The sequence below is a fragment of the Dysidea avara genome, chromosome 7 (genome assembly GCF_963678975.1).
Source record: "Dysidea avara chromosome 7, odDysAvar1.4, whole genome shotgun sequence".
NCBI lineage: Eukaryota > Metazoa > Porifera > Demospongiae > Dictyoceratida > Dysideidae > Dysidea > Dysidea avara.
In genome coordinates this window covers 29,838,223-29,856,081 of record NC_089278.1, presented here as the reverse complement: position 1 = coordinate 29,856,081, position 17,859 = coordinate 29,838,223, and the positions used below count along the sequence as shown (strand labels likewise).

Below are 17,859 nucleotides of genomic sequence, written 5' to 3'. Positions count from 1 at the left end.
CAACAAGACAAGCATTACCTCCACAGAGCAGGAATGCAGAGTAGAGTGATTTGTGGCTTTTGGTAAATGCATAAAGTGCACGCAGAAACCATATGACTATGAGTACCTTCATGGCCTCAAGTATAGATTAACAGCCATAGTAATTGTTTTTATGACAATTTACGCCTTACGCCAGATTTCGTCATCTAAAAGTAGCTAATTACATACTGTAATGTAAATTCATGCTCTGAGCAATAGCTAGCTATGTGCGCACTTTAAAATCAAGTTCCGGAGCCATACAAGTTAATACTGAAAGTAATTATGGAGAATTCCATGCGAGAAGAAAAGGGTAACTAGCTAGCGATCAACTAAAGTTGGTAACTTATTTAAGCGGCGCAAATTCTACCACTGCTCAGCTGGTGACTATCTTCAATCAACCCATAATATAATTTTAAGGTACGTACCATACTGTGATTACACAATGTTGCTAAGTGCGCATCACTATGTAGCTACGTAGCTATCAAGCTACTTCAGTAGTTATGTACGACTATGCGGTGTGCATGTGGCAGTTACTGAACTATACAGTAGTTATATAGCTAGATACGTATGTCACGGTAGCCTCAATGACCTCTCATTGAAGCTACACTACAGCCGTTAAATGACTGACATGATGATCATGTACACCGCGGAGTCACGGCCGGTGTTGTAATGAGTATAGTCTGGAGCCTTGTAGCTGTAGCTGACCTGGATTAAAATTACGAAGTGGATATTTAGGGTGGGGACTATTCTACGGAACGGAACGGAACGGAACGGAACGGAATGATGGACTAAACTGCGGAACGGAATGCTTTCTCAGATTGAAGCTTGCAGCTTACCATTGCTGTACAAGTTATCAGTGGCACTTCCAGCAGGTAATCAAACGTACCCCAAGAAAGATAAAACGAATTTAAGGATCGATTGTGGGTTCTTGTTGGTTGTCATTAGTAACGAAGTACTAATTGTGGGAATAGCTGACTCAGTGATTTCATCTTCGGATATATCAAGTAGTGAACTTAATGCATGACTTGTTTTTACTAGTATGTGAGTTATTTTTACTTAAAATGTACAGTCTGAGGCCCAACCTTTCTAATCGGCATAAATCAGTATGTGTATAGCTACACTACAAAGGAAACAAGTGTGGTGACAAGCTGAATCAAGTAGAATCTAAAGGAATTTTGTGCAGTGTGTGAGGAACAAACATTCAGATACCTCAAGGAGGCTATATTGTGTGAACATCAATGATTCATTAACAGAGTAGTGGACTATTGTCAGATATCTCAGCCTGAGTACTGAGTTGAATTCTGGATGGGGTCTATTATACAGAATGGAATGCTTTCTGAATCAACTTGCAGCTTGGCTAGCTGCTATCATTGCTGAAATTGCATTTTATCAGTGGAACCTCCAGGAAAATGGAATAGGATAATTATAAAACATTAATTAAGTGATTGTTTAGGTAATCATGACTTTATTCAGTCTAATAAACAGAATATATGGTTGATTGAGTGAGGTATCACTTTCAGAATGTTCAGACGACCAGTGATGAGATGCATGGATTCATCGAATTATTGTTGTGGTTGGAGACATTAAATATCCAAAAGCAAACTGACTGTATAATATTAATTCACTTTCTTTATATTTTCTCAATTTTGAGCCTGTATACAAATAATTGAATTTTCCTTGTCAATAGAAATCCTAGAATAAGATGGGAGAGAAACTTATCTTTGTTTACCTATACTGTACAACCAAGAGTTTGTAATACTGATTTGTATGGGGGAGAGTGTCTAACTCTCAGTATGGCCTGTACAAACACCCTGTGTAAAGTTCACCTTTCATCAAATCAACACCTTTACTGGGGGATAGAAAACTGTTGATTAGAGTTGCTGAAGAAGGTAAAGCCTTTGTTCTGAAATAAGGCCGAGGTGTTACTTTAAGCAGCGTGTTTGGTGAATGCATTCAAGTTAGACACTCTCCACCTTATTATGAACTCTTGGTACAACTTCAAAGGAAATGAAGAAAACATACAGATGAATCAATAAAATCACTACAGTAAGGTGAATTACAGACTAGTGAGATCTTGGTTAATTAATGACAGTGGTTGGAGATTAAGTGTGGTAGCTTCTTGCTCTTGAATATGTTGCAAAGTGGAAGTACAAATCAAAATGGGATATCAATTTCATTATGAAAAATTTGTATACATAAATAATCTAGCATTACTATTTCATTTGTCCTCCACTTAAACATGCTACAACAGTACTAGTGTCAGTACATTGGCAGTGAGTCTACCTTGAAATCTCAACTCTAGAGTAGATCCAACACAGGACAGCCCGCACTGTAACAAATACATGTGATCCCATTGTAATTTCATGGACCAGCTGGACTGGGAATCACTTGAAAATAGACGAACAAATTTAACCTGTTTTGTTTGAAGTGAAGCATGTGAAATGTTACACTTAAGAAATCCTAGGATTCTTAGGTAGTATGTAATTAATGTAAGTGTTCCATTTCAGGTCTGACTAGATACATTGAAATTACACACACATCCTGGTCCAAATCACGTTTGCCTGGTGGCTACGGGCATGGTTTCACATGCGGCTTATAATAGAGATTTGGCTGATCTTGGAGTTTTGACATTTAGCCTGATTCAAGGCTAGCAGTCAGACACATCCTTGAATTGTGCAACAGATAAAATCAGCTCACTATTGAATACGGCATTAGTCCACTGCACCAGCTGTTAATATATAAATAACTCCATGCATACACTTCAGTGATGTTTGCAGAATATACCCTCCTTGCGGTCTGCCAAAATATTTGCTCCTCACACACTGCACAAAATTCTTCAAGTGTTAATTCAGCTGGCTCTTTCCTGTTACCAGTATCTTCCTGCTTGCTTTATTTATACACTGACTTATGACTTGAAAGACCGGCCCAGACTGTTTTCTAAAGTCTAAATAAGAAAAACAGCTCACATAAAGTTCCCTTCCGTATGGATGAACATCACTGATACAGCTCATCCCACAATAATACTTCGTTACTAATGACAACCAACAAAAACCCATAATCGATCCGTTAATTCTTTTTATCTTATGTTTAACCACCCACTGGAGATTCCACTGCTAACTTATAAGGGAAGTTTCAGCAATGGTAAGTTGCAAGCTTCAGTTTGAGAAAGCGTTCCGTTCCGTGGTTTAGTCCATCATTCCGTTCCGTTCCGTTCCGTTCCGTAGAATAGTCCCCACCGATATTTAGCCGGTCACCGGTCAACACACTAGTTGTATGAAGGTAAGTTTTCAGTTGGGTGAGTTCGAGGCGCGCTAGGGGGCTTCGCTCCAACCCTAGCTCGCCTCGATCTCACCCAAAAGCTTACCTTCATACAGGCAGTGAAAGCCATCATTACGTTTAACAGGCAAACGTCAGGTTAGCGTTAGGGTTAGGGTCGGGTTCAGCTTTGGTTTCTTCTTCACTGGTATGGTTAGACTATATTGTATTTATATTTGTAACATTTAAATAGTACAAAAACAAGAAGAGTAGCCAGCAAGCATCGGTGTTGCAGTGGTAGAGCGTTGATACTCTAAACCCAGATGTGTGGGTTTGAGTCTAGGTCACGTCACACTATTTTTCTTCGTTTCTGAAAGCTTTTTGTGTCACGATTTTTTCTAAGTTTTTTTTTACATTGCAATGACCGGCTAAATATTAACAGCCTTAAAATTTTAAAATTATGGTCAGTATCACTGAGGCCTACACCAGTTTCACCACGTATGTATGCATACCATTTCATGGCTATTATTATCAATTTTTGTCAAATCAAGGGTCACACAGAAGGCTGGGCCTGCAAAAATACTCCCCACAAGTACATACAAACAACAGAGTAAAAGATACAAGGACAACACACTAATGCAAAAGCAATGGCAATACAAGTAAACAGAAAAGATACTAGGACAATTTAGCTATACACTAATACAAAAGTAATACAAGTAAACAGAACCGAAAGATACCAATACAGTACACTAACACAAAACACCATAAAAGAAATACAAACCAACAGTTTAAAAAGAAATCGTTTGAGGGCAGCACGGAATGGAGATTGATATTGGTTATCTGTAAGATAGGTGCAGGTATGTTGTTCCACAAAATAGGTGAAAAAAGAGTAACAATAAGGATTGATGGTGGATGTTGAGATGTCTGGGCTGCTGGAATTTCTGTTTATTGTAGAGAAATATTGTGAAAACGAAATTGCTGATTTAAGATGTTGTCAGTGAAGTTGACAGATAGTAAGGTAGATTTGTCTCTGATGTAATGAAGCCCACTCCAATTGGTTAATACAATAATCTGAAGACTTTGACCAGTGCTTGCAAACAGGATTCCACCGACTCCCAAACATCCATCTAGCAGCCCTACACTGAATACTTTCCAACTGCTTAACATCACCAGATGAATAAAGGTACCACACAGGACAGGGGCGGATCCAGGAGCTGGCAAGGGGAGGGGCACAAACAGACTCAGTTGTAGCTAGGTGGTTGGGGAACTTCTCTTATTAGTTGCTGCATGTTTGAAGCAGTAAATAATCACCACTTAGTGTTGTCTCACTGTTGATTTTGACATTTTGGTTTTTGAAGATGGTTGTGGAGTCTTAAAAGCTGTGTAAAAGGCTATGAATCTCTTAAACAACAGCAACACGACAATTATTTTAGAGGCGCTTAGTATGCACGAAGGTGCTGGGGGCAATTTCACAGCTAATTTCACTTTGGTTTGCTTTGATTTCAGGTGAATTTGTAATAAATGCTACTAAAATTTGCATATCGTTTTCATGAGTTAATTGATCTAGCCCTGACATAAAGTTTAGTATTTTAATCAGAAGTATGGTTCCTCCAAAAGGTGAGGAGAGGGGGGAAGGGCAATTGCCCCAAGTGCCCCATCCTGGATCTGCCATTGCAGGAGAGGCATACTCCAGGATGGGATGGACAATACGCTGTTTTGACTGAAGGAGAGAGAGAATGCCGAAGAATAATCAAGGGTCTAGTCGCCTTTGCAGTAATAAACTTAGCTAGCTGTAACTAGACATAGAATATCTATCCACTATGAACTAGCTATATATAGTCTTGCTCACTTTTGGTCCATGTCGCATGCAAGGCACAGCCTGTGACAGCCGGTATAACTGTGTAGGTCTGATAATTTTTTGTACTTATATGACTATATTATACCAAACTCAGTAGCTATTAGCTATAGTGTTGTTTTGGTTCTAAGGTAAAAGTACTTTTAGTACGTATAGAATCTAATATTATACGGTAATTTAATTTTAGTTCTAGTATACTAAAACTAAATCAAAATTATGAGGTGTTTTCGTTCTAAAACTAAACTAAAACCAATGGAATTTTTGGCTCAAAAACTAAAAATAAAGGAAATTTCTTGAACTTTTGGTTCTATTACTAGTACTAGACTTCAGACAAAAGCAAACCTGACAGCGTATTTAAAAGGCAAACATGACTGCCAATTATCACAATTTATTGAAGTTGCTTATGTCTGCAAGTGTCAAGTCAAGTCATAAAATTTTTTATCTTATATACTCTCAACAATACAAAATACAATTCCTGGGTACTACAACTAACACTAACTAAACTCCTGCACACTGAGGGTACTAGAACTCCTGTAAACAGGAGGTAGTAGAAATAATACTAACTAAAACTCCTGTATAAAATTGAGGTATGAATTATACCAACTAAAACTGTTCTTAAAATTGAGTACTAAAACTCCAAAATGATTTTGCAGTACTAAAACAACACTAAGTAGCTATGTACAATATAGTTCAATAGCAATTGATAGCTAGTAAGAGAGAGATCTGGCCTCTTCTTATGGACTTGATTGCATAAACAGATAGATTTTATATTATGTGATCTAATTTTGCAAAACCATCAATGTATTCACATCAGTAGATTGTGAGATACACAAATTTAAACATTTCGTTATAGCTTTGGAAGGCCAAAACTATAATATTAATACAAGTTGGAAAATTTCATCATGAGTACAGCCAACAGTAGTGTTTAACCGTGGCAAGCTAGCTACTGATATAACCATAACTTTTTGCATGATGGTATCTGTATAATGCAGGCACACCACCATGGGGAGTGGTGGGTGGGTAGCAGGTTATATGGAGAAAATGGCCAAACAGGTCATATGGACTCTCCAGCCTAAATAAAGGGCTTTAAAGACCACCTGTACTACTCTAAGTGAAAGAAATACATATAGAATCACCTGGGAAACTGCCCGAGGGTGTCCCTGCTTCCAGCCTTGTGTTCCAGCTTGCCAGTGACGGTTCAAGAAACCAGAGTGTTCCCAGAGGCTGGCACATGCCTCTAGAAATCCACACATGAAAAACCAGCCCAAACAAATCAGTGGCATAGCTGCGCTGTGAATGTGTAGTGTTTTACTTTACTACTTACACGATAAGTGCTAGGCTACTTTTAAAGAACTGAAGGACTCTTCAGCCAACAAGCTAGTGCCTACTATGTTGTATTCTATTTTCCTCATTCCATATGACTTGCTTGATCCATATAACAAGCTCGGCTATTTTGTTTTGATATACTAATTGCTTGCCTACCACCTCTGTGGTGGTGCCGTACCTGTGTTACAGATACCAACATGAAAAAAACTGCTCAAAATTATGGTTATATCAGTATTTAGCTTTCTGTGGATTAAAGTGGGTTAAACACTAGTTGGCAGCATTCATGGCGAAAATTTCAAACTTGTATATAGTTTTGGCCTTCCGAAGCTATGCTGGATTGAAGTGTTTAAATTTGTATACTGTATCTCACAATCTATTGATGTGCATATAGGTATCAACAATTTTCCTAAATTAGATTACATGCTGTGTTAAATAAGCCTGTTTATCGAAAGCCATAATAAGAGGCCAGTTCTCACTCTTACTAGCTACAGTGTATATGCTATTACGGAACTATTGTAATAGTTGGGTATAGTCTCCTTTCAAAACATATATACCGTAAGTTCTCTAAAAATTCGGCCCCTCTATTTATTCGGCACCCATATTCAACAGTGAAATAATTTCCTTTAATAAAAATTTGGCACGTTTCCTATTTTTGCGATGGATGCTGATAGTGACGAGAACATCAGAGTTGTCTAGTCTTAATATCGACAATACAAATTATACTGTGATGAGTGGTTGATCAACTAAAATTAGTGGTGATTACCATCTAATTATAGGCCGAAATTCGGCGAGACGAAAATTATTGATTTAAAAATATGCCGAATTTTTAGAGAACTTATGGTAGTCATGCTGCACTTTTCAGAACAGTATAGCTGCATACAAGCCATCCACTTTTAGTAGATTTGGTATAATACTACAAACATGTGTACAAAAAAAAGGAAAGGTATGCATGGATTAGAGATGCAAGGCTGGTATAGCTATATACCACCCTCTTAACAGGTATATTTGACTATAGCTATATATTCACGCACTTTTTTCTGTCCTACCTAACACTCTTAAATGATATAGAGTGACGCTCTTTTCAAATTCAGTATTCTCAATGTCATGGGAATAGAACTCTGAATGATGATCTATCATACGTAGCTGATTAAGCCCTATAAAGCATAAGTTAGGATGAATTGTTTATCTGCACATGGATCTAACATGACTGATACCGCCTCTCTAATCTAATAAATACTGTACTAATACACACAGAAATCACCACTGTCACTTGTACAAATGAAGACCACACAGAATGCATACTTTCCTAGTACAATTTAGATATTTGTATTTGTACACAAAGCTATACTATGTAGAAAATACCAGTGTTAAATTCCTATGGCTTCTGGGGGACTGTGCCCCCTCAGCTCATGCATACCTAATACTGGTGTACTCCCTCTTGTACCACCCAAACTCTCGATCCATCCCTGTACCACCCACTAGTACGAATGATGGAAAAAAAATATCAGGTCACTATAAGGCCACCTTTCTACTGTATAATTATAGCCATTTTAAAATTCCCCAATTGTATCATATACATAGTTATGTATAAGTGCCACCTGCTTGAAGTGTTTGTTCAAAGGATCAGTATGTAGCTATCATAATGATATACATGTTTATCTATGTAAGTGAAGTGGTATCAAGTCCTTCATACCAAGTCCTGCATCATGAACTGTGATACTGTATATAACTGTCAACCATCTGTGAAACTCCAGTAAGTATTACTTCCTTCACTTTAGCAGGCTATAGCAACCTTGATGTGATTAGCAGCCCTTCATATATTATTTTTATTGTTATTAGAGTGTGCAACGATCTGTCTATATAGCCCACCTATGTAAATGTGGTTTCATTTTATTAGTGAGGATAGCATCATCATAAATGCTATAACTCATGATCAGAGAGCTAGCTACTGTTTACAATAATAATGTAACAGTTAACTGAGTTGCTGCATCGCAGTGGCACGTTCAAACCAGGGACCCCATAGTGAGTTGTGTTGTATATAGACTAGCTATGATATCCAAAGGACAGCCAATGTTCTGTACATGCATCAAACCTAACCTTTATAGCACCATGCCATTGGCACAATTAGCTTCTACAGCTGTAGGTGTATAGTTTTTGGAAATGGGGAACAATTGGAGAATTGTATGCAATGACTGAACGTTCTATTGCAGCATTCAGCTTTTCTATTAGTGCATGTATCTTGAATTATATAAAATATTACTGGAGGGAGAGTATATGTTCTCCTTGTGCTTCCCTCTCCATCACTGAGTTCTCCATCACTGAGTTGCTTTGGTTAAACATCATTAATCCAAAATTTAGTACGTATGATCAAGTCAAATGAATGACTCTAATGTGTTTTGTTTAAGAGTGGTGGGTGTACTTAGTGCCTGTGTACCCCCTTGTTCCTCCTGAATAACTTTGGGTTGCTATACAGAGCTTGACCACTTGTCACTTTTATAGCTGGAATAAACACAATTGTCTTATACATGTAATAATCACAGTATCTTGTGGCAATTCTTAAATAATCTCAGTGTTTGTGCTGTTAGGGCACTTGATAGTGGAGTTAAAGTTCAAAGTTAATTTACCTTTTGTAAACACTGAAAGCCATCTGTTTGACTGTCTACAATACTATGGATTATTTTGCTGGCAACTACAATTATTATTGGGATTTTGTGCCAAACAATGCGTTCATCATCAGGCATTACAAAGTTTGGAAAAAGAAATTTTCAATCACAGTGGTTTGCCATCTATAGGGCATTCATTGAATTTGAATCAACGCAGGACTGGTCCTGAACATATGTCAAGTACCAGTGTGCTAATGCACAGTAAGTTCCTGAAAAGTATTAGAATAAGAAGTTCACCTACAGTATTTAGTGTAACAGGTGTATATTTCATTAGAGAATTTGTGGTGCAAGTAATGAAGAAGCATTGGGTGCAAACTCCATCCTTAATCATGTTCTATTTTCTACTGACTGTATTGCTATGTTGAATTTCAGGAGACATCATGAGTGAGATGACTGACAGTGGAATAACTATAACTATAACTGAAGCACTGGAGCCAGATAGTAGTGATAATAAGGACTGTGGAAAGGTTAACAATGAAGTTACTAATAACACGACTGTCACAACATCCTTATCTACTGAGACAATTGAATTATATACAAACCATTTGTCAGTACCGAGTAGAACAGTATCAATTGACTGCATACAGGATATTCACAAGGACCATAAGATTGATCGTTCTGGATCAAGAGGTTCAATACCTAGTATTACAAGTTTTCTTGATGATGTTATGACCCCAAAACGGGTTACAAAAGTGATAAAATTCCGATTAATGGCAACTCTGACTATCACAATTTTTACTGTAGTATTGTTATTTCTTTTTCCAATTGTTTTCTACAACATTAATCCTCCCACTACAGAACTGTATTCCTTTGATGGTGTTGCCCTTGGTAATGTGGATTTTGAAACTTGTTCTGTAAGTTCTGGATATGGTGTAGAAACACCTTTAATTGAAACAAATATTGAAGTATTTTGTTTAAGATACTGTATTTGATATTATTCAGTAAAATATACTAGCTGTGCATGGCTGTGGCTTCAACATAGATGCAACAATGGCAAAAAGTATTACAGCACAAATGCTGAAGGTCTGTATAGGACACCTGGTCCTACAGCCTGTTGAAAGATGTTATATTAGAAAATTAATCCACCAATTTGCCATATTTTCTATGCTAAATATTTACTCCTGTACATTTATATGTAAATACACAATGGTATCGTAATATTATGCAATGTCTGCTTTTATTCTTTTCTGTATGCATATAGGCTGATACTCTGGGGTTTGAAGTTGATATACTGATAAAGCAATGCAACATCACTGATGATGATTGTGATCTTAATTCTACAGCAATTGTTGGATTACAGTCAGTTTACACCGTGGGTTTACTAAACTCACAATGTGTCACAAATGATACATTATCATTTTTCTGCAATGCAACACTTCTATTGTGTAATGGTAATAGTTCTTCAGTAGACCTGGCTGAAGAGTGTGAAGAAGTTCGGGACAACAAGTGTGCTTCTGAGTGGAGAATAGTAGAGAGTTTTTACAACAGATCTGTCCCAGATTGTATGAGTTATATAGAGGATGAAAATTTGACATTTTCACAAGCTCCAAGACTTCCTTGCCCCAGTGAATTTGATCACATTTGTGGCTCAACATGTTTACCAGTGTGTGGTGAATATTCTGTGTTCATGAATTATAAGCTTCGTCATGCTTTGTTTATCATTATAATTGTATTTGGAATTGTTGGCTTAATTGGTGGAATCATCACATTAATTGCTTGCTATTACAATCGACATAAATTGTAAGTTTGCTTGCAGCTACTGCATACAGCATGCATTACATGCATATGTGTGACAGTGAAGGATACAAGGTTGCAACTTTTAAATATGAAAACTTAATAGTGTATACACTAGTAAGGTTTACACAGTTTTTGCTCCTTTCAGATGCCAATTTCCACAGATATATGTACTGTACAATACCATTGTGTGGGAACTATTTGGTAAGCCTACAATTATGTGTATGTACAACAATGTAGAACTTATATTAAGGTAAATTGTAATTATATGCATTGTCCTAGCATGTACGTATGTACACATGTGTATAGACATGAACAACACTTGAAGTGAATCTTATGTATTTGTATCATGGCCTACAATTGACTGAGGATAAAAGATGTGCCCATTATGCTTTTATGAAATGATTTACTTTTGCAATGGTAAAATATGACCAGATTTGCATAACGGTACCTTTATCACACACAAAATTAATTGAACTTTGAAACTTCATAGCTATTGTATCAGTACTTGGCTACAGGGGCAGATCTAGGTACGGACCCGCCGATTATGCTGGCATAATTATGAGCATGATAGGTGCCTGAAAGCATTGAGCATTATGCTAGCATAATAGGTAGAATATTTGTGTAATAGTATGAATTCTTGCTTATCAAAGTAGCTATCACAGAAAGATCGATATACTCTAATAGAACAGTCAGTAACTCTAATAGAACAATCATATAGCTGACTGTTGTTCTATTAGAGTATATCGATCTTTTCTGTGATATACATTTTGACAAGTAAGTTTGTGCTTCAGCCAACTTGTTATTTATCCATAAACTGGAAATTATTAGCAGAGCATGAGAACTGAGGCATAAATAATTGGGCATAATTTGAGCATAATAGGTAAGTATTGAGCATAAATCAAGCATAATAGGTAAATTTTTGAGCAGTGCAGCATAGCATAATAGGTAAAATTATGAGCATAATCGGCGGGTCCCTAGATCTAGGCTTTTGGAAAGGGGGGTCAAATGAAATGGCATGGCACTACATCATTTGGTTTGGTAAAAGGTGAGACCAAAAAAAGGTTGCCTGCTGACAATGGCTGCCCACCCCCTGTATTTTTCACTGATAAGGTACATAAAAATCCTTAAATAGCTCACTACGCACTGCTCTAATACTGTGACTGCTTTATTACAGTGACTGCTCTATTAGAGTATCTCAATCTTGGCATACTAAAACTTTTTGTAGGGGGGGCTCTTCCCCCTGTATCCGCCACTGAGCTTGGCTATACTTTGAAACTTAATTACTATACAACTGATACAAGGAATCAACTGATACAAGGAATCAACTGTTATACAACATTTAGTTTGCTTGCATGTAAAATATGTGAAAAGGTTCCTTTTTGCAAATCCAGTCTTAATATTGTTATTTTAAAGATTGATATACTAATACAGCTGTCACAAAGCACTTTGATGATTGTTTTCCTAGGGTTACTGATTCCTCTATCAAGATACCTTGATTTTGTGTTCTGTTATATGCTAGGGATGTTTGAGACATGCTTTAAGGTTTTAAATAGAAATCACGTATCTTTTCTGCTATTATATATAGCTGATCAGTGGCAGACGAAGTAGCTGATGTGGGGTGGTGGGGTGGAGGGGGGAGGTGACCAGAGTATAAAATCTCAGGTAGTAGAGGGTCTGGGAGACCCTCCAACAGTTGTATCCATTTGTCTTCATCATGTCTCAAAGTTCACCGGAATTAATTTAATAGTGCAATTTGAAGCATTTCAATGAAAACACCAACTTTTTCAGTAAAAAGTATTTAAAACAGGCTATTTGCAGTCAACATAACCTCTTTTGGCAAAATTTTTGCTACAGGGTTTAAAAACATACAGCATTTATAAACAGCCTATAGACACCTTGGTACAGTGGTGTCTATAGGCTCCTCCCTGCTGTAAGCAATTTATTTTTATTTTTAGACTACTTTTAGGTATGACTGCTCTATCAGGGTATTTTAGCATTTTATTAGAGTATGTCAATTCTTTTCAGTTTTCTGCCCGCCCCAAGAAGAAAAATGTCAGCCAGATATCATTCTACCTCAGCAGATTGAGGGAGCTTCAACCCCCTAGTCCTCCTGCTTTCCATTGCCTATGTTGCTGATTCTTTTAATCACCTATGTATGTATGTATATAATTATTATTCCTGAAAAATATTCTGGCAATATTGGTGCACCTCTGCTGAGGATTAATAACCACCAAAATATCATACTTGTGCATGCTGTGTTCTGCAAGGTACATTTAACAAACTACTTGTGTATGTTTGCTTATATATTTCAGGGTGCTTAGAATTGTTACCAGTTATCACAAACATGGCTGGGCTTTCACTAGTGTGTTCAGATCATAGTTATCTTGTAAGCATAAGCAGACCATCTGATTACTGTCAATTACAAGGTAAGTTTCATAATTTAACTGCTTAGCTACTGTATGTGTATGAGTGATTAGCGATTTTATCTTTTCCTTGTATAGTTATATGGAATTTGTGTGTTTAGAAACATTTATATTTGTATTTTTCCAATCTGTAATTATATGCATGGTTTTGTTTTATAGGATTCTTGTTGATGTTTGTTCATTCTTGTTTTGTGGGATTTTGGCTTTTTCATCTCCTTCACCTGTTTCTTAGTGTGTGTTTCCCATTCAAAATGAAGACATTGCTGAAATCACCATCATTTAGGATAAAAGTACACATAGTTGAAGTACTGATAGTATTGCTGTTTGCACTTCTTTCTCCAATTTTTACTATCACTTTGTCATTTTATCGAGACAATGGATGGTTCTGTGCCCCTCAGTCTAATGATGTTGTGTTTTATGGAGTACTGTTACCACAAGTTCTGATGTTTCTGATTGGCCTTGTGTTACTGTTTCTGTCTTTGTGGATTCTCCGGAGAGTAAGTTATTAAATTATTGAAGAGATACTCTGCATGATAATGCATGACTGTGTTAGCAAAATATGCTTATTTGTTTGCATGAGCATGTATACAATCGTGCATGTACATTGTTTGTAATTGACTATAAGTGTAACTAGCACCTAGAGTTTTACCCAGCAAAATAAAATAGAGTGATACAATTGTCAATTTGCTGCCAACATCAACATTCCTTTTACCACATCAAAAGAATTAAAACAAAGTAGAGCGGTGCTGCATCACTCTACTACGCTTTAGGGAACACCACAAAGTAACCAAATATGATTTGCACATAACGATACACTTATTCACTTATCTGAAAATTGTGAAGACATGTGTATAAGTTTATCTCTATAATTTGTTCTAGCCATATACTTTGCAGCAAAAATTGTCCAGTGTTAGCAATTTTCATCTCAAATCAAGACTCACGGTAGTGTACCGTGAGTCGTGCGGCCAAGGAAAGTAGGGCACACGACTACCGTGAGTTACATGTATTTACATGAACGACTAACTCTAATAGAATGCACACCTAAAACAAATGTCGCGATACAACAAAACCTTTGGTAAATTGTTATATAAGCGTATTACTAAGTAAGTAATCCCTGTTATATTTTAGTAACACCGCATGAAATTTTGCTGAAAAGGTCGTATTCTTCTCCTTCTTCTTCGCATACTTGTTAGTGTGAGCCGCTCACTTTTTTTACTCTTATATCTAAGATTGTAATAGTTCTACAGTCTTGGATTTGCTATCACAAGTTCTTTGGCTAGTTAAGTTTCTTCAGTACAAATCTTGGAACTCCACCTCTCTTGCGAGAGCCACCATAAGCGATTTTCTCAAAGTTTGATTCATTCACTCTTGAGCTTCATGGGACAATCTTTGATATGTAATTAAGCGTATGGAGTAGTTTCGCTCCATTATGACCTGCCGTGTTGGGAAGTAGTGAGTTAATTTCCATACATGCGCTCATTAATGTTGCCTACACTAATTGCTGATTTATTTTGCGGTCTTTTAGAACCCTATCTTATTTAAGACACCTCAAACTACAGTAGCATTTATTTACAATCGGTGAACTCGGTGAAAATTCAGCCGTAAGCGTCAACACTAGGTGAACATGATTACTGTAGTAAACTCAATGAACTTGCTATTGATAATCATTCTTGCTATTCTCGCAAGTGTTTGTTATTCAGTTGTTATTTAATAATGGGTCTGAAGCAGCTAACGCAGCCCACAATACAGCTTTGTTTATGCATTTCATGGGATAATCCAGTACAATAAGGAGTTTGGGGCATATTCTCACCTGCCAGGAAATGGCCTTTACTCAATCTGTTCACTGATGGTTTTAATGGTGCCTAGAAGCCATACCCTACCGAGGTTGCAACACCGACAAGTACCTGCCCACTTGTACCAAACTATATTCTTTGGTTTTGCCACTTCATGTCCCAGGCTATGATGTAGTACACACAATAACTGCGGAAGCTGTTGTGGCTTATATGAAACTAGTTATTAGCTTTATGTAATAATTTTTTAGGCCTTGCTCAGTGACAAAAATGTGTGATATCCTAAAGCAAAAGCAGCCTTGGGGCTGTAAGGAAAGGGCACTGCCAAGCAAAGTAGGATCAGTCAAACAAGCTTATTCAACATGACTGGTAAGAACAAGGACTGATATCAAGTTGTGGCCAAGTAGATTGGAATATTACCATGTTTAATCTGTTAAACAACTGGTAAGAACAAGGACTGATATCAAGTTGCGGCCAAATGAATGCAGTATTACCCATTCTCTTTGTATCTAGCTATAGCTGTATAATAAAACTAGAGCAAATACACATGCAACTATTATTAAATTGTCATTTGGCTGCTTTTTTTGTAGTGTGTGATTTAAAAAGCGGCCAAATGACAATTTAGTAGCAGTTGCACGTGTATTTGCTCTAGTTTTATTATATAGCTATATCTAGATACAAAGAGAATGGGTAATACTGCATTCACTTGGCCGCAACTTGATATCAGCCCTTGTTCTTACCAGTTGTTTAACAGATTGATAATGGTAATATTCCAATCTACTTGGCTGCAACTTGATATCAGTCCTTGTTCTTACTAGTCATGTTGAATAAGCTTGTTTGACTGATCCTACTTTGCTTGGCAGCGCCTTTTTTTATAGCCCCAAGGCTGTTTTTGTTTTAGGATAAATATATTCTGAGCAAAATTAATAGCCTAGCCATGGCTGCAAGAAATAATGTACATGCTCATCACAATGCCACAAATACACAATAACTCCTGTAAGTAGAGGGAGTATGGCAACTTTATGGAAAACATTGGTGAGTAGATTCATAACGGACCAGAAGAAGACTGAATTCTGCTGCATTTTTGCTATGCAACATTAATATAATTATTGTGAATTTAATGATGCTTGTACTGTATGCTCAAAGACTTATTATGGCAGACTATGGTTATGGGATTTCTGCAAACATTCACTGATTGTTATCGTGACTCTATTCATGACTGCATGGATTTTGTTACAAACATTGAATTTCTATAAGGGTTTTTGTGAATTGTATAATTCTATTGTCCCACCCATTGCATTATTGCCAGGTGTAAGTATTTAGCTTGCACTGAAGTAAGTCTTTCTTGCGTTGCAATGCAATAGACTTAATACTGGGAATTTTTGATGACTGGCTTCTGATCCAAACATTTTGTGAAACTGGACCTCTAGCTACATAGCAAACCAGCTAAAATTATGTGGGAAGTAGGCCAAAAATACCTAGAATATGTGCACATGTTGACTAGCATGCAAAAGCATGCCATTCTAGAGGTATGGGGGGGGGGGGGGGGGCATACCCCTTGAGAGTGAAAATTAGGCACTCTATAGTTTAATTTGAATGTGATGTCAGCAGTATATTGAATACCAATACTGTTATATTAATAATTATGCTTGGCTGTTGTATTAGAGCAACTGCTCTATTAGGATATTTTGCTTTACTATAACTAGCTTCTGTATATCTTTGGTAGAATTGTATTCATTTAATTATTATGCATGTACAAAAGTAAAGTAGCTATATCAATTAGATACTACAAGCATGCATATATGCTAATTAGGACTACTTGTTTACATGTGTACACATATCAGATTATATGCATGAATTTATTCTTACAGAATCATCATTTGAAGTCAAACAACATTGCATTCTCTAAAGTATTTTGTCTGGGTTTTTCAGTTCCTGAAATCAAGTTGTTTTTATTGTTTTGCTACTACATGTTAACGATGCTGATTTATTTCATTACAGTGGTTGCACACTTACTTGCAACAGATACTTTAACTGCAAGTACTAATAAATATCTTGTTTGCTCAGCTGGTGGTGACAGAGAGCAATGTGAAGAACACAGGGAGAGAGCTGAAGCATCATTAATCGGAGCAATATCTCTAACTATGCTAATTGTTATATTGTATTCACTAGTCAACTTAAGTCACTTAGTGTATGTGATACATTTCCCAACTGTTAAGAAAACCATACAGAGGCTTTACAAATCATGAAAAGGATTATTGTGTCCTGTCATATTGTTGTTAAGATACTTTTTTGATACATGATTTCTAATATACTTTTGTTGTACATGAATATAACTGGATGACTTCACAATCTACAATAGCTCCATACTGATGTGCATTTGTTGTGAGCCATACGGAAAGTCCCACACTGGTATCCCACTAGGCAGCTACTACAAAAAGTTGCAGGGAGTCAAGTCAGAACAGAATAGTGGCACTGTTGAATGCAGAAAATATCCTAGTCCCAGTGGTAATTTGGTCCTCCAGCAACATGCAGTCTAGGCATGCACCAAATGAGCCACATGCAGCAGCGGGATCAGTGGCCTTTCACATATGTGACCCGGTCTGCGAAAAGGGCTCTTATAGCCTTTCCAATTATCCATGTTTGGCTAATCATAACTCCTAATCTACTAAAGCTATCACCATGTAATTACACCCACAGCTACTGCCAGGTTAGGGTTGTTGAGTGACCACATTGTAGGCTTGTACCATATTCACCAGTCAAGTTATGGGTTACCATATATATGCAATTGG

At 36.9% G+C, this 17,859-nt stretch overlaps 1 protein-coding gene across 2 annotated transcripts; it reads left to right on the top strand.

Annotated features, from left to right (window-relative positions):
- Window positions 1-305: 305 nt before the first annotated feature.
- LOC136261621 (uncharacterized) lies at window positions 306-17,381 on the top strand. 2 transcript variants are annotated; one of them, XM_066055645.1, is made up of 7 exons: window positions 306-435; window positions 9,490-9,971; window positions 10,319-10,857; window positions 11,000-11,055; window positions 13,167-13,280; window positions 13,437-13,774; window positions 16,939-17,381. In XM_066055645.1, the coding sequence occupies exons 2-7, from the start codon at window positions 9,498-9,500 to the stop codon at window positions 17,314-17,316; spliced, it is 1,899 nt and encodes a 632-aa protein (XP_065911717.1). In that variant the 5' UTR covers window positions 306-435; window positions 9,490-9,497; the 3' UTR covers window positions 17,317-17,381. The 2 variants fall into 2 exon arrangements, with proteins under 2 accessions (XP_065911717.1, XP_065911718.1); XM_066055646.1 differs by having other exon boundaries at window positions 9,392-9,971.
- The last annotated feature ends 478 nt before the right edge of the window (window positions 17,382-17,859 follow it).